Below are 18,740 nucleotides of genomic sequence, written 5' to 3' on the forward strand. Positions count from 1 at the left end.
TGAAGTTAAAAAATGTTACTGTCACTAGTATGGTTTCCATCACTGCTCTCTCCTTTCCCCACACTGTCTCCAAATCTTTTAATGGGTTTCTATACGCATTTCAGAATCTTTGTATCTACACCTTTTTTTCAGGACTACTCTGTCTACCTACAAACTCCTCATTGTCATTACCATCATCAGGAGAAAAAGACCTTTGATAAGAACCAGGCAGAATTTTTAAAGAACCCCTACACTCTTCCTTGATGTTTTCTTTACTCTCAGAAACACATAAAATATTCAGGACTAGTAAATATAGCCAACTCTCTTACTCCCTATGAAGACGTTGAAGCCCAGTGTCCTAAGTCACCTTGATTCACTCACACAACTGAGAGAAGGCAAAAATCTCTTGGTTTGTTACTACAATATATTCTCAATGAGTAAACCCTTCAAAACTATCTCAACCTTTACAAAATCATCCTATCCTTACTGTAACTCCTAAGTATGAGCAGCTGTTTAGCTATGGGAGACTGTATGCATCACTGCTGTGTGTACACACGAGTCTATCTATCTTGACTTCCACAAGTGAATGTCACAGCTGAAGCCCTTGGCCCTCTGTATTTAGTTAGAAGCTCTGCAATGCACCTAGCTTCAAAGTGTGTCCTATATTTCCCCTGGTAGCAAAGGCCCTGCCTTTATATTAGAAAAAAATTTCCTCCATGAGCCTATTTTTCTGTTAGACAAAAATAGAGAATATTCCAAGGGAGAGTTATAAATGGCTGATAAGTGGATGAAAAGATGTTCATTATCATTAGTTATTAGAATAATGGAAATCAAAACCAAAATGAGATGCAACTTCATACCCACTAGGTGGCTATAATAATAACAAAAAGAGATAGCAATAACAGTGTTGGCAAGGATGTGGAGAAATCTGAACCTTCATATACTGCTGGTGGGAATGTAAACTGGTATGGCTGCTGTGAACAGGTTGTTTGTTTTTCAAAATGTTGAACACAGAGTCACCATAGAACCCAGCAATCCCACTCATATGTGTGTACCTGGGAGGAAGCATAGATCAGCTCACCTGAACAGAGTGGACCCATGGGTCACAGCTCATGACCTACAGATAAGAGCTAGAGAAAAAGTGGGCTCTAGAGAGGAGGCCTGAGCATTGGTACCAGGTGCGTGAATGATTTACTTAAGGCGAGGGGCTCTACAGGGATGAGCCATCTGCCAGCGGACACAAAGACCCTCTCCCAGGGGAGATCCTCATGAAGAAGACACTGAACTATGAACAAAAGAAGGAAGTTGAATTTTGGGGTGAAATGAGAGGATGGCTCTTAGAAACTGCTTTGTACAATTGACTCATTTCATAGGAGTAAGGATTGCCATTCAAGAAGAGGGGCCTCTATAGATTCTTAGTTTAGAACTGGTTTTCAAACAATTATCTCCTGCTGGAGCTGATGTGTTACTGAGAACTTTGGTCATCTTGAATGGCAGGTAAAGGCTGAAAGACTATTGATTTGGCAGCTAGTTGGGGGTACTTAATTTAGGCATCCCAAATCTTTTGGTAGAAAATTCTCTTAGTGATTATAATTAACACTAGGGATTTGTAGGACACTAAACGACTGTAACATTTTGGGATTTTTAGGTAACATTAATCTGTCCACTAAAGAATATATATATATAATATCATTCAATTATCCTTTCTTCTAAATTTCTTACAAAACACTGGGGTTTGAATACTGGAATGAGAGAAGAAAGCATTTGGACCATAGGTTATGACCCCCAAACAAATGTGATAAAGGTAAGGTATCCTTAGAAGGTGACCTAGATACTTCATGATACCTCTCTGGAACTAGAGTGGAAAGCACAGTACAGAGTTAGCAATAGAAGAGTTTAAACAAGCCACCCACATGACCTTTATTCCTTCCTTGATAGAGAACAAATGGAGAACTTTTGTACAATCCTGCTTCAGCCACCAACTATGTGCCTGTGGGGAAAATCATAAAACTTCTCTGTGTCTAAGTCCTCATCTGAAAAGGTAAACAGGGAGACCTCATGGTTACAGAAGACTTAAGAAAGATGTCAACCAATTATATTGCTTTGTATCCTAATATGAAAAAAATGGTAAAATGTTTTATGAAACAAACAGGGATATTCGAATACTGATGCTAAGTAAATATTGAATAAGAAAATATTAAATAAGAAATTTCCATTACTTTTTAGATGGGATCACAATTATGTTTTTTAAAGTCCTCTTTTAGGGATGCCTGGGTGGCTCAGGGGTTGAGCATCTGCCTTTGGCTCAGAGCATGATCCTGGAGACTGGGATCAAGTCCCATGTCGGGCTCCCTGCATGGAGCCTGCTTCTCCCTCTGCCTGTGTCTCTGTCTCTCTCTCTCTCTGTGTCTCTCATGAATGAATAAATAAAATCTTAAAAAAAATAAAGTCCTCTTTTAGAGATACATACTAAAGTATTTATAGTTGAAATGCCTGGGAATTGCTTCAAAATATGGGGTCCAGAGTTAGTGGTGCTATTGAAGAAACGGAGTTGGTCATAAACCAACAATAGTTGAAGCTGGGTGATGATCATATTGAAATACAGTTTGCTATTTTCTTAAATTTTGTACCTTTGGATTTTAAATAGATAAATGTGAGTCAAAAATAATCTGTGGTCCCTTTAAACTCAGAGTAAAATTTTAATTTGAGGATTACAAAGAAAAGAAAATGGTTATCCTTGTTTTGGTAAAATAAGGATTTATTATTTTTGCTGATAATTACAATTAGTAATGATAAAAAAACTACAGTGTTCCAAGTAGGCCTACTGAGAGCATCAAATACATTGGACCATCCTTCAAATAAAAGGAATTTCCTATAATTTTAAAAATGCCTTCTCAATGGAGAATGACCTATATTTAATTGTTAAAGCAATCTTAAGAATCCATACATAGCAATGTGTACAAAAGCAGCCAAATCTCAAGTTCTCTAGTAAAACTTTGGCAACAAGGTTGACAACTGAGAAACCTTAGTTGGAATGCAGAGTTGTGAGTAGTTTTATTTTCCAGTGTAGTGGAAATGGAAATAGATTTTATGTGTCTTAATATAAAGCAAAAGTATTAATATATTCAGTACGTGAAAATCCATAGTACCATGGTTTACACCAGACAAAATTATTTTATGTTCTGTTGTCCTGAAAGACCAACATGAATTTAGTAAAGTAAGAGCAATGATGTTCAAAGTATCAAAATGACGCATGAAGAAATGGTAATGTAAGAGAAGTCCAAGGCTTCCTTGACCTGATTGAAAATTTTTAATAAGATATTCAGTAATATAAATGCTTGCAAAAAGTCTTTTAAAAGATACTGGAAAACTGGAAGTAACAGTGGAGATAAATAGTACCAAAGCAAGTTTTCAGGATTTCTCCTTTAAAAAATGAACTAGCAATTCCCTTGAATATCCCTCCATGAAAACCCAATAAATACTGCATCTATTCAGTTTCCTTAGCATCGGATCTTTCGTTAGTAGTTATAGTGGGGATCATTATGGAGGCATATCCTCTCTCCCTAAATCTGTTTACCTGCAAAAAGGTAAACCCAATCCCATTCCATTATCCCAATCCTTCCACAATCTTCTTGTGCTTTCTGTGCTTATCACTTTTCCTGTAAACTTCCTGTAAACGTGAAGTAGCATCCATGCTGTGGCTAAAACCACCTGGCTTCCAGAATGTAGTTAATCTTTAAAGATGTGGTATCAGCCAAGTCATTAGGGCTGGTAGGAGGGAATGGATCATCTTCAAACTGTGACTTAAAATAGCCAAGTCACACCTGAGCCTTCCAGGGGCAGCACCGGTCTCCCCCTTTCTCAGTGGATTTGAGTTACCTGCCCTTCCGTTGACTCACCCTGGTTCTCAGGTGACATTTCAAGAACCCAGGCTACTTGAGCCACCTGTTATTTTTAGATCTGGGGTTAGTGAGTAGGAGGAGGCAGATTCAGATTAGGGGCAATGAAATTGATTTTGTCATCTTTGTATTTTTTTCAGCCTTTCTTAAGATCTCTTGCATTCCCCCTTCCTCTTTCTTCCAGGACCATATCTCTTCGGCAAGCGATAAAAATGTAGGACTAATATAGTGGTTAAGCCCATGGGTTCTGGGGCTGGGCAAGCTGTTTATTTATTTCCAGTATCTTACTGAAACTGTTCTTTTGAAGGTCACTATCTCCTTACTGAAAAATCTAGTGAATTTGTTGCAAAACTTTTTTCTTCATCCGTCTCAGTCTATGTCACTGATGGCCACCTCTTCCTGGCTGACACTCTAGTCTCACTTGGTTTTGGATACCATGTTCTTCTGATTCTCCTTCTTCCTCCCTGATTGCATCCTCACTGTTTCTTCAATAATTATTTCCACTCATTCTTTTATTAGATTTAAGGATCCGGTCTTTTCTTTGTAAGTGCCCTCCACAGGACAGTTTTACAGTGCTGACAGTTTTACAGCGCTGACAGTTTTACAGCATTGCCTCTCACCTCTATGCTCATGCCTCCAAAGTCAATCATCTCTCCCAGGGCTCTGACCTTCACATCTCTGTCATATGGATGCCCTCATTTGTATTTCCAGTCATCACATTGAATTCAGCATCATCTGGTTGAGTTTGCCACATCGTCCCTCCTGGAGTCAACGGTTGCTTTCCTTCCCACTCTCTTGGGCTTCAAACTTTAGAGTCATCTCTTGATGTGTGCAGTGGAGAAGAAACTAGTGAGTTTAACCAATTCTCTCATGGAAATGTCCTGTAATATCTGTCTTATCCCCTCCTTGTTAGCTGTAGTCCAGACCCTTGTCACTTCACCTAAGGTTATTAGCACAACGCCTTTGCCAGTTTCTCTTACTTGAGCCTCTCTGTTCTCTCAATTGTTTTTCCTGGAAGAATATTCTCAGTTCAAAATCCACCATGGTTCATCTTTCCAACAAGTCTAAACTCTCTGCCTTGCTCGAGTACTACGAAAAGCTGAGCCAACTCCACCAACAAACAACTTCCCCTAGCTTCCAGCTAGGAGCCCTCTGTCTTCATCAGCAACTCCTGGGCTCTTCCCAGGTTCATGGGTCCTGTTCACACCATCTCCCTAATTTATTTATTTACATTTTTATAAAAAAGATTTTGTTTATTTATTTATGAGAGAAAGAGAGAGAGAGAGAGAGAGAGAGAGAGAGAGAGGCAGAGACATAGGCAGAGGGAGACACAGGCTCCCCATGGGGAGCCTGATGCCAGACTCGATCCCAGGGCCCCAGAATCATGACCTGAGCCAAAGGCAGATTCTGAACTGCTAAACCACCCAGATGCCCCCTGTCTCCCTAATTTAGAATGTTTATCTCCTTATCTACCTAATTCCTAGCTATCCTATGAGTCAACTAGGGCCCATCTTTTCCATGAAATTCTCTTTAACTCTGGCATTCAACACTGTCTCCCAGTACCTGTGGCAATTTCTAACCCATTCCTCATTGAAGATCTCAATTACATACAGGATATTTTATTTTTATGTTGTTTATTCTTCCCCAACCAGATGGTAACCTCCTCCAGGGCAGGAGCTTAAGACAGTGTCCTACCATTACCATGGGCTTGCTCTTGTTAAGCGAGCTTAGGAAGACTTCTTAGCTTGCCTCAAGATGAAGTGTGATAATCACAAGTGGGATGATGCTGTTAACTCATAAATGTAAAAATGATTTACATGTTATAAAAGTTCACAGGGTCCCAAGCTCTTCCATGCATACTTATTAGGTTTTTTTATATGGCAAAAAGTCTTGTTTTTCACATGTGGACTCTGCAGCTTTGATACATAGAATGACTTGCTTCAGAGTTCACAGGATTTAAAAGCTGGAACTCTCCACGAAACCACAATGATTTCCATTCATTAAAAAAAATTTCCAGTAAGATTGAACTGAATCAGCTAATTAGGTTCTAATGTAGAAATGTCTGGAGCACAGTGTGATGTCTTTTGTGTTCAGCTTCAGTGTGTCCCTGCCCAGTGAAGTGCACGAGCAACCATTCAGTTCTTCAGTTCCTCAGAAACCAGAGTCATCTTCAGCATTGCCCCTTCCTTCACCTTCCTTTGTCCATTTCACCATTAAACCCAATTTTATTGCTGACATTTCTCTTGAATTTCTCTACTTCTCTTCATGTCTCCTGCAGCTTAGTCCAAGCTACCAGCTCTCACTGCCTCTTTGAGTCTCCTTCCAGCTACTCTTATCCTCCCCAATTTGTTTTCCAGTTAGAATAAGCTTTTCTGACGCAAATCTGAGCATGTCCCCCAATTCCTGAGCACTTTAGCAGGTGTCAAAGTAATTATATGATGTATCCCCAAATATTAAAATTTTTTTTAAAAGATTTTATTTATTTGAGAGAGAGAGAGAGAGAGAGAGAGAGAGAGATATTGAATACACACAGAGGGAGAGGAACAGAGCACAAAGGGAGAGGGAGAAGAGGACTCCCAAGGATGCAGGGCTCTCAAGGGGCTGGGGGGCTCACATGGGGCTCAATCCCAGGACCTCAAGATCATAACTTGAGCCAAAGCAGAAGCTTAACTGACTGAGCCACCCAGACACCTCAACATATACCCAAATTTTCAGTACAACCTACAATATTCTTCATGGTCTGACTCCAACTCACTCCACTTTCTAAGTCAGATCTATTCTTTCAGTATCTCAGATTTACCTGCTACCTCATACAATAGGCTGTTTTCCTTGCCTGGAACACCATTTCCCCTACTTTTACCCTACTTAACTCCTAACCATCCTTTATTTCTTACTTCAATTGTGCTTTCCTCCAGAAAGTGTTCCTTGATCGAGACAGATTTTCCCAGGACATGTAATATGTTGACATCATGAAACTGTCTTCCATCACTTACCACAGTCAAATTTTTTATTTACTTATGTGATTACTGGTGATTTCTGGTTAATAGTTCTCTCCCCCACTGCACTAAAAGTCTGTTGAGGCAAGGATAAGTTCAGCCCTTCACACATACCTAGCATATAATTAAAGATTTAAAAAATGTTTGTTTAATGGATGACCAAATGAAGGAATAATCTCTACTGATAATTACTGGCCATTTTAGTTTGGGTAATGGTTTGATATGAGTTTGAAGATAATCGACCTCAGCTGACTCTTACTAGCACTGTGCCAACAATACTGAGATCCTAGCCTTGTGGTCCTATGATAAGTGAATGAGTGGACAAATCTACCATCGGCACATCATCACAGTCACTACTCACCTCTACTTAGCACATGGCTTTAAGTCATCAACATCATGTTTGTTTATAGTGAAGAACTACAAACAAATTCTCAATCTTAGTGGACAGAATATCTCAATACTTTGCAGATGTTGAGGCTGAGAGTTCAACTCAAAGAAGGAAATGCCATATTTAAAAAGTAATTGGACATAAGAGCAGATACTGTATAGATATGTTAACTTGTGTTTTAGACAGAATGCTCTGAGTCTGGCACATTGTTCTAATGATCTCTGACATATGGCAGAGCACAATAAGAGGTAGGTCTGGCTTGCACTCCATCGTGTACATTTCTTTTCTGAATTATCCAGACGGCCTTATTATAGGGCAGCGTCACCTTTAAGACCATTGTGTAACATGGGCTTTGAGGGTAGTACAATGAACAAACTGCATATTTTCAATATGATAACGAGAAGAAATGGATGCTCATCAGATTTTTCAAATGTCATTTGAAAGGGTCAAAATTCTTATGGGTATGCACCAAAGACAATTAAAAGATAGATTAAAAGATGAAGAATAATTACCTTTCTTGAATAGAAGACTCAAGGGTATAATGACTAGCTGGAATAAATCTTAGGTGTCATTTATTTGCAAAATGCTACCAAGTAGCTGGATAATAATTCACAGAATTCATAAAGCCTTAAAAGACTACTGCCTTAATGGAGTTTTTTTCTATTTTACTTATTAAGATAGCCTTAATAATTCATGCATGGCAATACCTTTAATGAGCAACAAAATCTCACGTATCTCATTTAAACTTGGCAACTCTACTGACAGTTAATATAGTCTTGTACCTCTGAGACAGCAATTGTAGAGGAGCCCTAGGCTGTTAGTAACTGAAACCATCCCATTTATGATAATCCCAAGAAAAGTTCTATCCTAGATGAATAGTTGAATTTTATGATCGTTTGCTAGGAAGATTTATTCATTCTTCATTTGTGGGGAGGCAAGTGAACGATAATGAGCCCAAACTATAACTTCTGTTCCACATGGTTGCACTGGTTGCTTTGCTTCTCTCTTAACGGCAACAACTGATTACCATTTCTTTCTTTCTTTCTTTTTTTTTTTTTTGAGGGAACGGGAATTCCCATCAAGATTTTAAAGCTTTCCTATGATTACCATCTACTTTAGTGAAAAGAGAGAGGGTCATTAACCCCACCCATCAGGCAAGGTGAATTCTCTGTTTTACTCAAATAAAGCATTTACCAGACAATTTTATTAAGCCACCATGATTTCCTATAGGCACAATGAATGATTCATTCATAATTGTTTTTCATATAAAAGAATGCTCCAGGTGATAATTCTCAAGATAGTATTTGAAATAAAATTTCAAAAGCAGACAATAATTTTAATACACATTTATCTGCTATATCTATTGATATGACACCACTCAGTGCTATAACTATAGTAGTCTGACTGAATATAAAGTAGATTCTGCTTAAATCTATTCTTCATACAATGTGCCTGTTTTAAATTTAAGTGAATCAAGTTGAGAATCTCACTGATTCAGCCACTGTTTTCTTGCATACACCATTCTTTCAAAATATTAGCTCTAAATCAAAGTCAGGATAGGCCTGGCTTTTGGGAAAACACAGAAAAATGTCACCACAAAAACTGGTTTCTACTTTGCCTTTTTCTAAAAATAATTTTTAAAATTATTTATTTATTTAAGTAATCTCTACATCCAACATGGGACTCAAAACTCCTGACCCCAAGATCAAGAGTTGCATGCTCTCCAACCAAGCCAGCCAGAGGCCTTGTATTTTGTTTTGTTTTTTTGTTTGTTTGTTTTTTTAAAGAAAGCTCTATGCCCAGTGTGGGGCTAGGACTCATGACCCTGAGATTAAAAGGTGCATAGTCCACTGACTGAGCCAGCCAGGTACCTCCTATCTTGCTTATTTTTTTAAAAAGTAAACTCTATGCCTAAAGTAGGGCTCAAACTCACAACCCTGAGATCAAGATCACATGCTTTACTGACTAAGCCAGCCAGGTGCCCTGTTTTGCTTATTAAGAGCACCTTAGTAACTCATGCCTGGCAATATCATCAACAGGTAACAAAATGGCATGGATCTCATTTAAACTTGTCCTAAAATCCAAATTATAATGCCAAATTATATCAATATAAGATATTGATATATATTGAATTGAATTGGTGTTGAATATAAAATGCCAAAGTATATCAAATTTGGGTTCACTACATGCAGAAGCATCCATACCTGGTATAATGAGGGAGAGGCAGGGTGATTCTGGTCCATTTGTTGAAGGTGTCTGACACCAGGATCCGCTGTAGGTGATATCGACTGCATTCAACATTGGTAGGTAGACAGTCCCTTACCAATGGGTGCCATGATAATCCAAGATCTACTGAGTATTCCAATTCAATAGCTGGAACAGGAAACATTCTGATTAGCAATACATGTTTGTAGACCCCGGAACCATAATTACTTATGTTTTTTTATGTTTCAGTTCAAACGTCAATTTGATTTTTCCCTCCTATTTATGTTTCTTATTTTGAAATGTTTCTTGGTTTGATTTTTCCTTCTGCACAATACTAGTTATTATTTTTCACTTTCCAGATTAAAATAATTTTTCTTTTGAGAGGCTATGGTCAAGTGAAACATAAAGTAAATTCTCCTGAGTCACTCTGTATACTGAGAAACAATATATGATTTTGGAACAATCATAACAAAACCATTGTTCATATGGGGTTAAAGCAATAGTAATAATAGCCATAATATATATTTATTGTTTAATAGTTACAGTATATTATAAAATTATGCAAATTATATATATGTCCTATAATAAATATACTATTTATTTATTTTAAATATACTATTTATTTCATGGTTAACATGCAAACACAAACATCATGACCATATATTTTAATGATTACTTTTTAGTTTAAAAAATTGAGCAACTTTCTAAAAATTTGACCATTCTACAGGGATCCTGACCAACAATGCCAATTTTACTCCTGCTATAGGCAAATCTTCTTAAAAATGGCAAAATCTCTTTTCTCACATATCCTGCTCTACTGTGTTGTGGAATATACTGGGGAGTCAGAGAGGTATGAGGAGGTAGCTGAAGTCCATGCAATTTGTGCCAAAGCGTGCATCAGGCTGTGGGTCTGCAAAAAGATATTTCTTTCTTTTGCTTCTTCTGAAAAATCCAACTTACAACCTAGGTTTCATATTCCTCTTTATTTCCTGCTTAAGTCTTTATAAACTGCTTGGGGCCCAAGAAATTGAAATTGCTTTCTCTAAAGTCGTGATTCTCAATCTTGGCTGTACACTGACATCACCTGGGTACCTTCAGAAACCACTCATGCCAGGGTCCCACCCCCAGGGATTGTGATTTCACTCTTCTGGGGCGCAGCCAAGGCGTTTTGAGCTTTACTGCTCCCCAGGTGATTCTCATGCGCAGCCAGCGTGGGACCACTCACTGCAGTATGGTTCCCAGCAACCCTTTCTAGTTAAATACTGCGGTCCATCTCCGTCTTCATTGTTCTTGTCCTTCCTACAGCACTGGACATTATTGATTATTCCCTGATTCTTGAAACTTTCTTTTCTTTTGGAGGACATTATTCTGAATCTTCTGTCTTACTTTTCCTCTGACTCCTGTGCTAACTAACCCAGCTATGGGCATTCGTCCAAACTCCCTTTCTGGCCTTCTATTCTATGTGTATACTCCTTGGGCTTCAACTATTATCTCTGTGCCCAGATCTGCCAATTTTATGTCTCCAATTAATTTCCTTAATTCAATAAATGTTTACTCAGCCTGGCATGGCACCGGATGTTGGCATATTGTGATGCACAGTTTAGACAAAGTTCCTGCTTTTTATATTGTAAATCCTCCTCGCTCAAGGGTATCTCCACTTAAAGCTGCTTCCACCCAAACTAAAGAACAACTCACCATTTTCCCTTATAAATAAACATATCTTCTTAACTACCAAACTCTATCAATGGCAATACTTTTGCACTGGTTTTCTGGGTTCAAAATTCAGAAAATATTTTAGAAATTTTACTCTTCTCTCTTCTTTACTCTCAATGTTCAAACTGTCACCTGGTTTTGAGATTTGCTGCTTCTTTTTGCTTGCACTGTCTCATATCAATTTTATTGTTCCCGTTTCTCTTCACACCGCATAGGTGACTTTATCACCTTCTACAGAGATTACCACTGAGTCTTATTTGGATTCTTCCCTACCCATCTTCATCTGCTCCTGGCCAAATCTCCCTAAAACATACCATGTCACTCCCTTGCACTTGTACCCTTTTATTCATGTCCTTGTCAAGCACAGATTCTTGTGTGTGCCTTGTAAGGCTCTCCTTCCTTAGTTGCCAACTCTGCTTATCCACTTTCTTCTCTGATCTTTCAGTTCAATCTTTCTCAAAAGGTTGCACCAGGCTGCAGTAGAAAGTACACAGGACTGAGCTTATGAGGGCAGAGTGGCAGTACTGGTGCTACTGCAGGCCTACCGTGTCATAACTTATCTCCTTGGGTTCTCATCACTTTCCTATGCTACTGAGGAAATAGGTACCTAGGACCCAAACTATTTTCAAAATCAGCACTCTTCTCTTCTCTACCAGATGCAAATATTCCCTGTTGAGGCTGGTCTGCTCATGGTTTTCTTTACGGACTAGGAGGTCCCACCTCTGCTTCTTTGCTTATGCTGTGAGCCTAGCTTGGGATGTCCTTTCTTTTCCATTCACCCTTCAAATGCATTTCAATCATCATTTAAGACTAAGCTTCTTTGTGAAATCTTCCCCAAATCCTTGGATTGGCCATCCATTGGTCATCTCACTCTCCCTGGAGCTTTCATTACATTTCACATCAGTACCAATCCATATCGCACTTGATTTAGTCATTTATTGGACTCTAACTTTTTGAAGTATCCCCTTAACTAGACCCGTTGAAGACAGATTATGTACCTTATATTTTTCCAAGTTTAACCCCTACTGACTATTTAGTGTTGACTGATTGAATCTGAGGTAGATTCCGGATTCCCCCAAAGATATGTCCATTAAATTCAAACTAAGGGAAATATGAAAAATCTGGATTTTTCCAAGACCTTTGAAGTAACCACATTCATCAAATATCAGCCCCCTGTGGCACTTGACGGAATGAGCACTGGGTGTTATACTATATGTTGGCAAATTGAACTCCCAATAAAAAAAATACAAAAAAAAATGTTGGCCCCCTACAATCTAAGACAGAACAAGGTCCTTGTGAACATTCTAGTTTGTATCTCTTGGATGAGAATGATATGGGGTAAAGGACCAGAAGATCCTCAGAATCCTGACAGGCTTGCAAGTTAGAGTGAAGGATCCAAGTATGCAGTGATGTCAGTTTTTTTTTTTTTTAATCTCCCCAGATAGGTGTGTCTATGTTCGTGTGTGTATGTGTGTGTGTACATGTGTGCCTGCAAGGTATATGTGAGAATGGGTGTCCAAAACCTAGAGAATGCAAATTGGTCACAATAAGAGTAGCCTAGAATATGTTATCACCAGAATGGCAAAAAGTATAAGGCAACATGGGAACAACAAAATTTCATGATTCCTAGGGGACTGGAAAGAAGACAGTAACTGGGCTAATCTAAAGCCCTATGAATTAAAACCCATGTCTACGCAAATTTAAGTGTAAATTTGCCTATTGCCTATGCCTAATGCTTATTCTGGCATTCTCTATGTGATGAGAGCCCCTAATTCTGCAAATCTGATAGTAAACAAAAATCTGGACTTTTCAAAAAGAGATAAATTAGGGGTTATTATTCATATGTAAAAAAGTCTTCATTGTACATATACTTAAAAATAAGCTCACATTCTGATGCTTTAAAAAAACGACTTCTAAAATTTAATGTATCCAACAACATTTTCAAGAATGTGATTATGGTTTGACTCACATGCACTTTTGTTTCACTTACAGACTTGTCAGAGGTGCCATAGATGCCCATTTACACATCTGTCCCTCTACCTGAACACAGAATATTTACCATAACAGGAGTCGGTGACTGAGCAGGAGGCAGCAAAATCTATCTGTAGAAATGAATCCTCATTCACAGCAATGTCTGTGGTGACCACATAGCGGGTACTGGCCTTTTCAATGAAGACCAGGGCATCACCAGTAGAGCCACACACAGGCATCTTGGTGCCTCCTGGGTGAAGTAGCCATTTCCTACTGTCCAGGGTTGTGAAATCATCCTCCAAGACTGTATTGCCAGAAATGTTTCCTCCAATAAGAATCTGAAATGTATTTTTAAGAAAACAAATTTTCAATATGGTTTCAAAATCTGAGAGAGTTCAATCTTTCTGTTTGTTTTTGGCTGTCAGATTGCTCAAAACTGGCATCACATGGCAAGCATACTGTTTGGGGCCTTTCAGAATGTTTTTGTTTATGTGGTCTGCTTGCCCATCTGGCAAGAAGCTACAGAAAACAAATCGAAGTATTGACAAAACCATTCACAGCCTTCATGGGCCAAATTGTGCCTTTGGGAACTACATGCGCCCAAGCTGGGAAAGCAAAATTTGGCTTACATGTGATTATTTTCCATGTGAAATTTCTATTTAAGGACAGTTGTATCCTAAGGCATTTCAGTTCCAGTTCTTTGCATGGATTCAACCGTTTGTTAACAGGTTCTTTGAGTTCTATTTGATACGCATTTTATTATGTATGAAGATCCTTTAGAACTGTCCATAAGGATATTAGGAAGATTTATTTATTTCTTCTTCAAAGGCTAGAAAAGAGGATTTGGAAGCTACTGCATGTGGTACCAATGCTAATTTGCACATTTTCCTTTTCAGAGAATTATAACCTCGCATCACGCTTGAAAAAGTCCCTCTACCCATATGGCTGATTTCTCTATGAGCAGGACCTGGGCCTTCTGTTGTCGTTTGTTTTTATAGGCTCAGGCAATTGAAGGAAAAGAGAAGGAAAGGAAGCTAAATGCCATATCTAATCTAGCTGTGTGCCTTTGGGCAAGTCATTCAATCGTGGGTGCTGGGCTTCCTCTCCTGAGAGAGAGGGCCGGACTGAACGCTAGCTAGGCTGCACGCAGCGCCAGTGCCAAAAATTGTAATAGTTAATCCCGAATGGACTGACCTGGTCGATTACCCAGGGACTGTAGAAGTGCCCATTTTCAGATGGTTGCCACCAGCGGAGGCGAGTAGAAGCCGAACGTGCTTTCAAGGGTATCTCCAGGGCAATGTACCTGCCCACGTTGCTCGAGTTGCTGAAAAGGAACTCTTGAAGGAGACTCCATGAGAGGCCGCCATTGAGTGAATACTGTAGAAGCACAGGCTGGCTCCTGGGGTCAGGAACACCCTTACCACATCCTAGTCTCATGAAGAACTGCACAAATCTGCCATGAGTAAGATTTATTGTAGACTTTTTTTTTTTTACTTCAGTGAGAAATTCATGCTATTCTCAAAAGGGTCAGGGGGGGAATGCATGGCTTTTAGGAATATGATGACTTAATGAATATCCAAAGCAATCGTTTCAAAGCCCAATTTTCCTTTCTTAATGTAAGGGAGTTAATAAAATGTGAAGTCTGAAAAAAAGGCAATTCTGTACCCATTTTCACATTTTGTACCCCTCCACACGGGAGAGTCTGAGGGAACTGAGTGTCCACTGTACTCCTTGGCTATTCTAGAAGATGAGAAGGGTCCAAAGACTCTCCAAGTTTGGGAGTGTGTATTGTCATCTATCTATTTAAGATGAATTTGCCCTTTAGTATCTGCAACTGGGAAAATGTTATGAATACAGCTTGTGCCATTAATTGGCAAAATCGTCCATTCCCAGGTTTTACCAGTAGCTTTTCAGATCTCGTACTACTGGTTTTGGGAGACACATTGAGATTCTGCAGTTGTAGCACCTCTTTGTGAAAGGCCAGGAATCTTTTGGAAGAGGTGTGTCAAGCCTGGGCCTCTTTTCTGGTTTTTGTGCCAGGGGCAGGGAAGCATGAGTGTGGAGTGGTGGTGATGGTGGGCTGTGCCAGCCTCTGACTATTGCTGGGTCTGGGACGGATGATACAGGCCATCGAGAACTGTGGCGTTCAGCCAGTGGCAGCCTTCCCAGCTGGCAGCGAGGTGGACAGAGTGGCAGCAACCAGCTGGGGTGCCAATGAAAACTAGCTCACATGTTATCTTTGGCAGGCAAGCTGCTGGTGCCTGGTCTGGCCGTTGTGCTAGCTGGTAATGCGGAATAAATTTCATGTGTAACCCAGCACATACACCCAATTATGTATGTGTGTCAAACATAGGGAGCATATTGGGACTTATAATAAAAGTTATCACTTCCGTATATAAAACCATGCATTCTTCATGGGTTCCTCCCCTCCCCCATCTCCATTAACTAGGCATTCATTTATCTTATAACCCCGAGAAAATTGGGATTTTACATGGAGCATTTTGAGGTCAATATATGCAAATCCTACACAGCATGGTACTGAGATGAGATAAATAATGGAGCTTTTAACATTAGATTAATGAAAAAAATACATAGTGCCTAGTGATGTTGATATGTATACAAACAATAACCATTTATGGAAAAAACCTTTTAGCCTATTGTCTACTTGTATTGGGAAATGTTTATATAACTTAGTTATGGATAAATCCACATCAGAAATCCACATCTATTTATAAATCCACATCTATTTATATTTAGAAAAACCCAATAATTTCTAAATTAGAGAACTCAGCTGCCAATGATAAATCTGAAATAAAGAGCACCAAATTAAACCACTTGCATTAAAATAGGATGAGGAAAAATAAAATTTTGCTTTCTATAACTATAAAATTATTATCTCACAGAATTGTATTTTTACAAAGCATGGTCAAATTTATAATTCAATAAATGAAAGATTTAGGTGAAAGAGGAGGATAAATATGTTAAGATATATCTTGAGATACTCTGAAATGTTTCAAAAAAACAGAAACACCCCTTCTTTGTTCACTTGCAAAAATAGGTCAAGGTTCCATTTTACACATGTTAAGTTGTCTTCTTTATTTTCCTGGATAAGTTTTTGGCTCGTCAAATGATCAAGAGATACACATCTTGACAGGACATAATCCTCTGAGCCAGTTTAAAATGTTTGTTTCTCAGAGGCTGTGCTCAAATCAGAAAATGAGTACCTAGAAAGCATGAGCAAATCATTGGAAAGAAATGTTTATGAAGAATAAGGCTACATTTCAAATATTTTTAACTTAAATTGCTAATGGATATAAAATTAATGGTGGGTAGTTTGAGGACGTATTGTATTTCAATTAAACTTTCTACTAAGCATGGTAATTTTCTACATAGTCCAAGTGCTCATGAAAAATATTCTCTAGAAGGTGTATAAAAAAGATGTAACATTATTTTCTTGAAGTGAAAGGAAGTTAAACGTTGTCATTTTCTAGTCACCATCTTGTAAGTATCACTGATCTTGATATTAATTTTTGTCTCTTTAGCTATGTTTCATTTCTGATCTAGTTTATTTCACAAAGCTCTTTTGGTTTTAGAATGAAATTAGAATGGAAATTGTGTCTTAAGGGAGTCTTAGATAAGGGAAGCTCGCCCTTCCAACAGAAGGCCTTGTCCTTGAGATGTCTGCTTCCTTCTGATTTGATTATGTTCTGTTACTGCACATCACGACGTGGTTTCTCAACAGCATCTAAAAATGTTTACCTAGCATGTGATAAATCTAGATCACGTGTCATCAACATGCGTAAGCCATCTTCATTGAAAAAGAGGTTGTTTCCACTGGAAAGGATTCCACACTTCCGAGATGGCTTTCCACCACTCATTAATAAGAATCTATCAGATTCTAGCTGACCTGAAAAAAAAGTGGTAAGTGTCATTTATCTAGGACCCCAAATAGAGTCATGTTCTTTTAAAAAGGAATATGGAAAAAAAAAAAAAAGGAATACGGTAAGTGCTTCATGCAGTTTTAAAATACAAAGTTACGAATACTGGAGTCATGGGTTTTGGAATAAGAGGTGTCTTCAACAGTTTAGCTTGTTTGAATGGTTTAACCTTGGCTGTAGAAATTTTTTTAAAAAGATTTTATTTATTTATTCATGACAGACACACAGAGAGAGAGGCAGAGACACAGGCAGAGGGAGAGAAGCAGGCTCCATGCACCGGGAGCCCGACGTGGGACTTGATCCTGGGTCTCCAGGATCATACCCCAGGTCGAAGGTGGCGCCAAACCGCTGGGCCACCAGGGCTGCCCTTGGCTGTAGAATTTAATGGTTCATACGACAGAAGGGAGGTGGGGCTTTTCCCAAGTAGCTATGGCCCAGCTAGATGGATCCTTCCTTTCTGCTCCTACACTGCAGAAAATGACACCTGCTAGTCAGAGACTGATTCCAGCCAAAAGTGAGAGAGGGTAATGTAGCTCTTCTACTGGCCTCTGAATTGTGTCTTTGCTACTCTCAGGACCATGTCAGGCAAGTATTTATAAAGTATTTTTTAAAACACAGTTTTAATGGAAGAAGTTACAGCATAATTTAATATTTTCTATTAAATATGTCTTTCAAGGGCAGCCCGGGTGGCTCAGTGGTTTAGTGCTGCCTTCAGCCCAGGGCGTGATCCTGGAGACCCAGGATCGAGTCCCACATCGGGCTCCCTGCATGGAGCCTGCTTCTCTCTCTGCCTGTGTCTCTGCCTCTCTCTGTCTCTGTTTCTCATGAATAGATAAATAAAATAAAAAAAATGTCTTTCAAAACCAGCTCACAAATCTCTCCAGATACTTATCTTAGATCTAGGGTTCTTTTGGATTGTGGTAAAATGTACACAACATAAAATTGATCACTTTCAACATTTTAAAGTGAACAACTCAGTGGTATTTAGTACATTCACATTCTTGTGCAACCATCACCACTACCTACTTCCAGAACTTTCTCGTCACCCTTGAGGGAAACCTTATACCCATTAAGCAGTCACTCCCCCTCCCCCAGCCCCTAGCAACCACAAATCTGCCTTCTGTCTCTGTGGCTTTGCCTATTTTGGATGTTTCATAGAATCATATGATATATATAGCCTTCTGTGTCTGACTCCTTTAACTTGGCATTAAGTTTTCTAGGTTCATCACATGTTGTAGTATGAATCAGCATTTCATTCCTTTTTATGGCTGCATCATACTCCGTTGTATTGATATACCTAAATTTAATATTAAATTGTACCTTAAAATCATAAATACATTATTATTACAATTTTATAGACAACTTGGGAAAAAGAAAGCAATCTTTTGATCTCACTATCTTAACACATATAGCTATTACATTTAAGACTTTCTCTTAGGAGAATATTTTTCCATTGTTTTATCAGACTACATATCCAAGTACATTTTTCTATAACATTATTGTCATACACGATGATGTTAGATTCTAGGTACACAACTGAGGTACAGAAAGTGATGAGAGGCTGCTTAAGGAGTTGATGATAAACAATGACAGGAATTTATATTTTTGGAAACTTGTTCTTTCTACCTAACATTAACCCTGTAGAGACAGT

At 38.7% G+C, this 18,740-nt stretch overlaps 1 protein-coding gene across 3 annotated transcripts in view; it reads right to left on the reverse strand.

Annotated features, from left to right (window-relative positions):
* The window catches only part of RELN (reelin), a 478,955-nt gene that overhangs the window by 48,430 nt on the left and 411,785 nt on the right, over window positions 1-18,740 (reverse strand). For all 3 annotated transcript variants that reach the window (XM_072759913.1, XM_072759912.1, XM_072759911.1), the window contains exons 43-46: window positions 16,911-17,058; window positions 14,346-14,604; window positions 13,240-13,489; window positions 9,467-9,635 (exon numbers count right to left, since the gene is read on the reverse strand). In XM_072759913.1, coding sequence (XP_072616014.1) covers window positions 9,467-9,635; window positions 13,240-13,489; window positions 14,346-14,604; window positions 16,911-17,058 — 826 coding nt within the window. The remainder of the gene's footprint in view (window positions 1-9,466; window positions 9,636-13,239; window positions 13,490-14,345; window positions 14,605-16,910; window positions 17,059-18,740) is intronic.

This window comes from Vulpes vulpes, chromosome 5 (genome assembly GCF_048418805.1).
Source record: "Vulpes vulpes isolate BD-2025 chromosome 5, VulVul3, whole genome shotgun sequence".
Lineage (NCBI taxonomy): Eukaryota > Metazoa > Chordata > Mammalia > Carnivora > Canidae > Vulpes > Vulpes vulpes.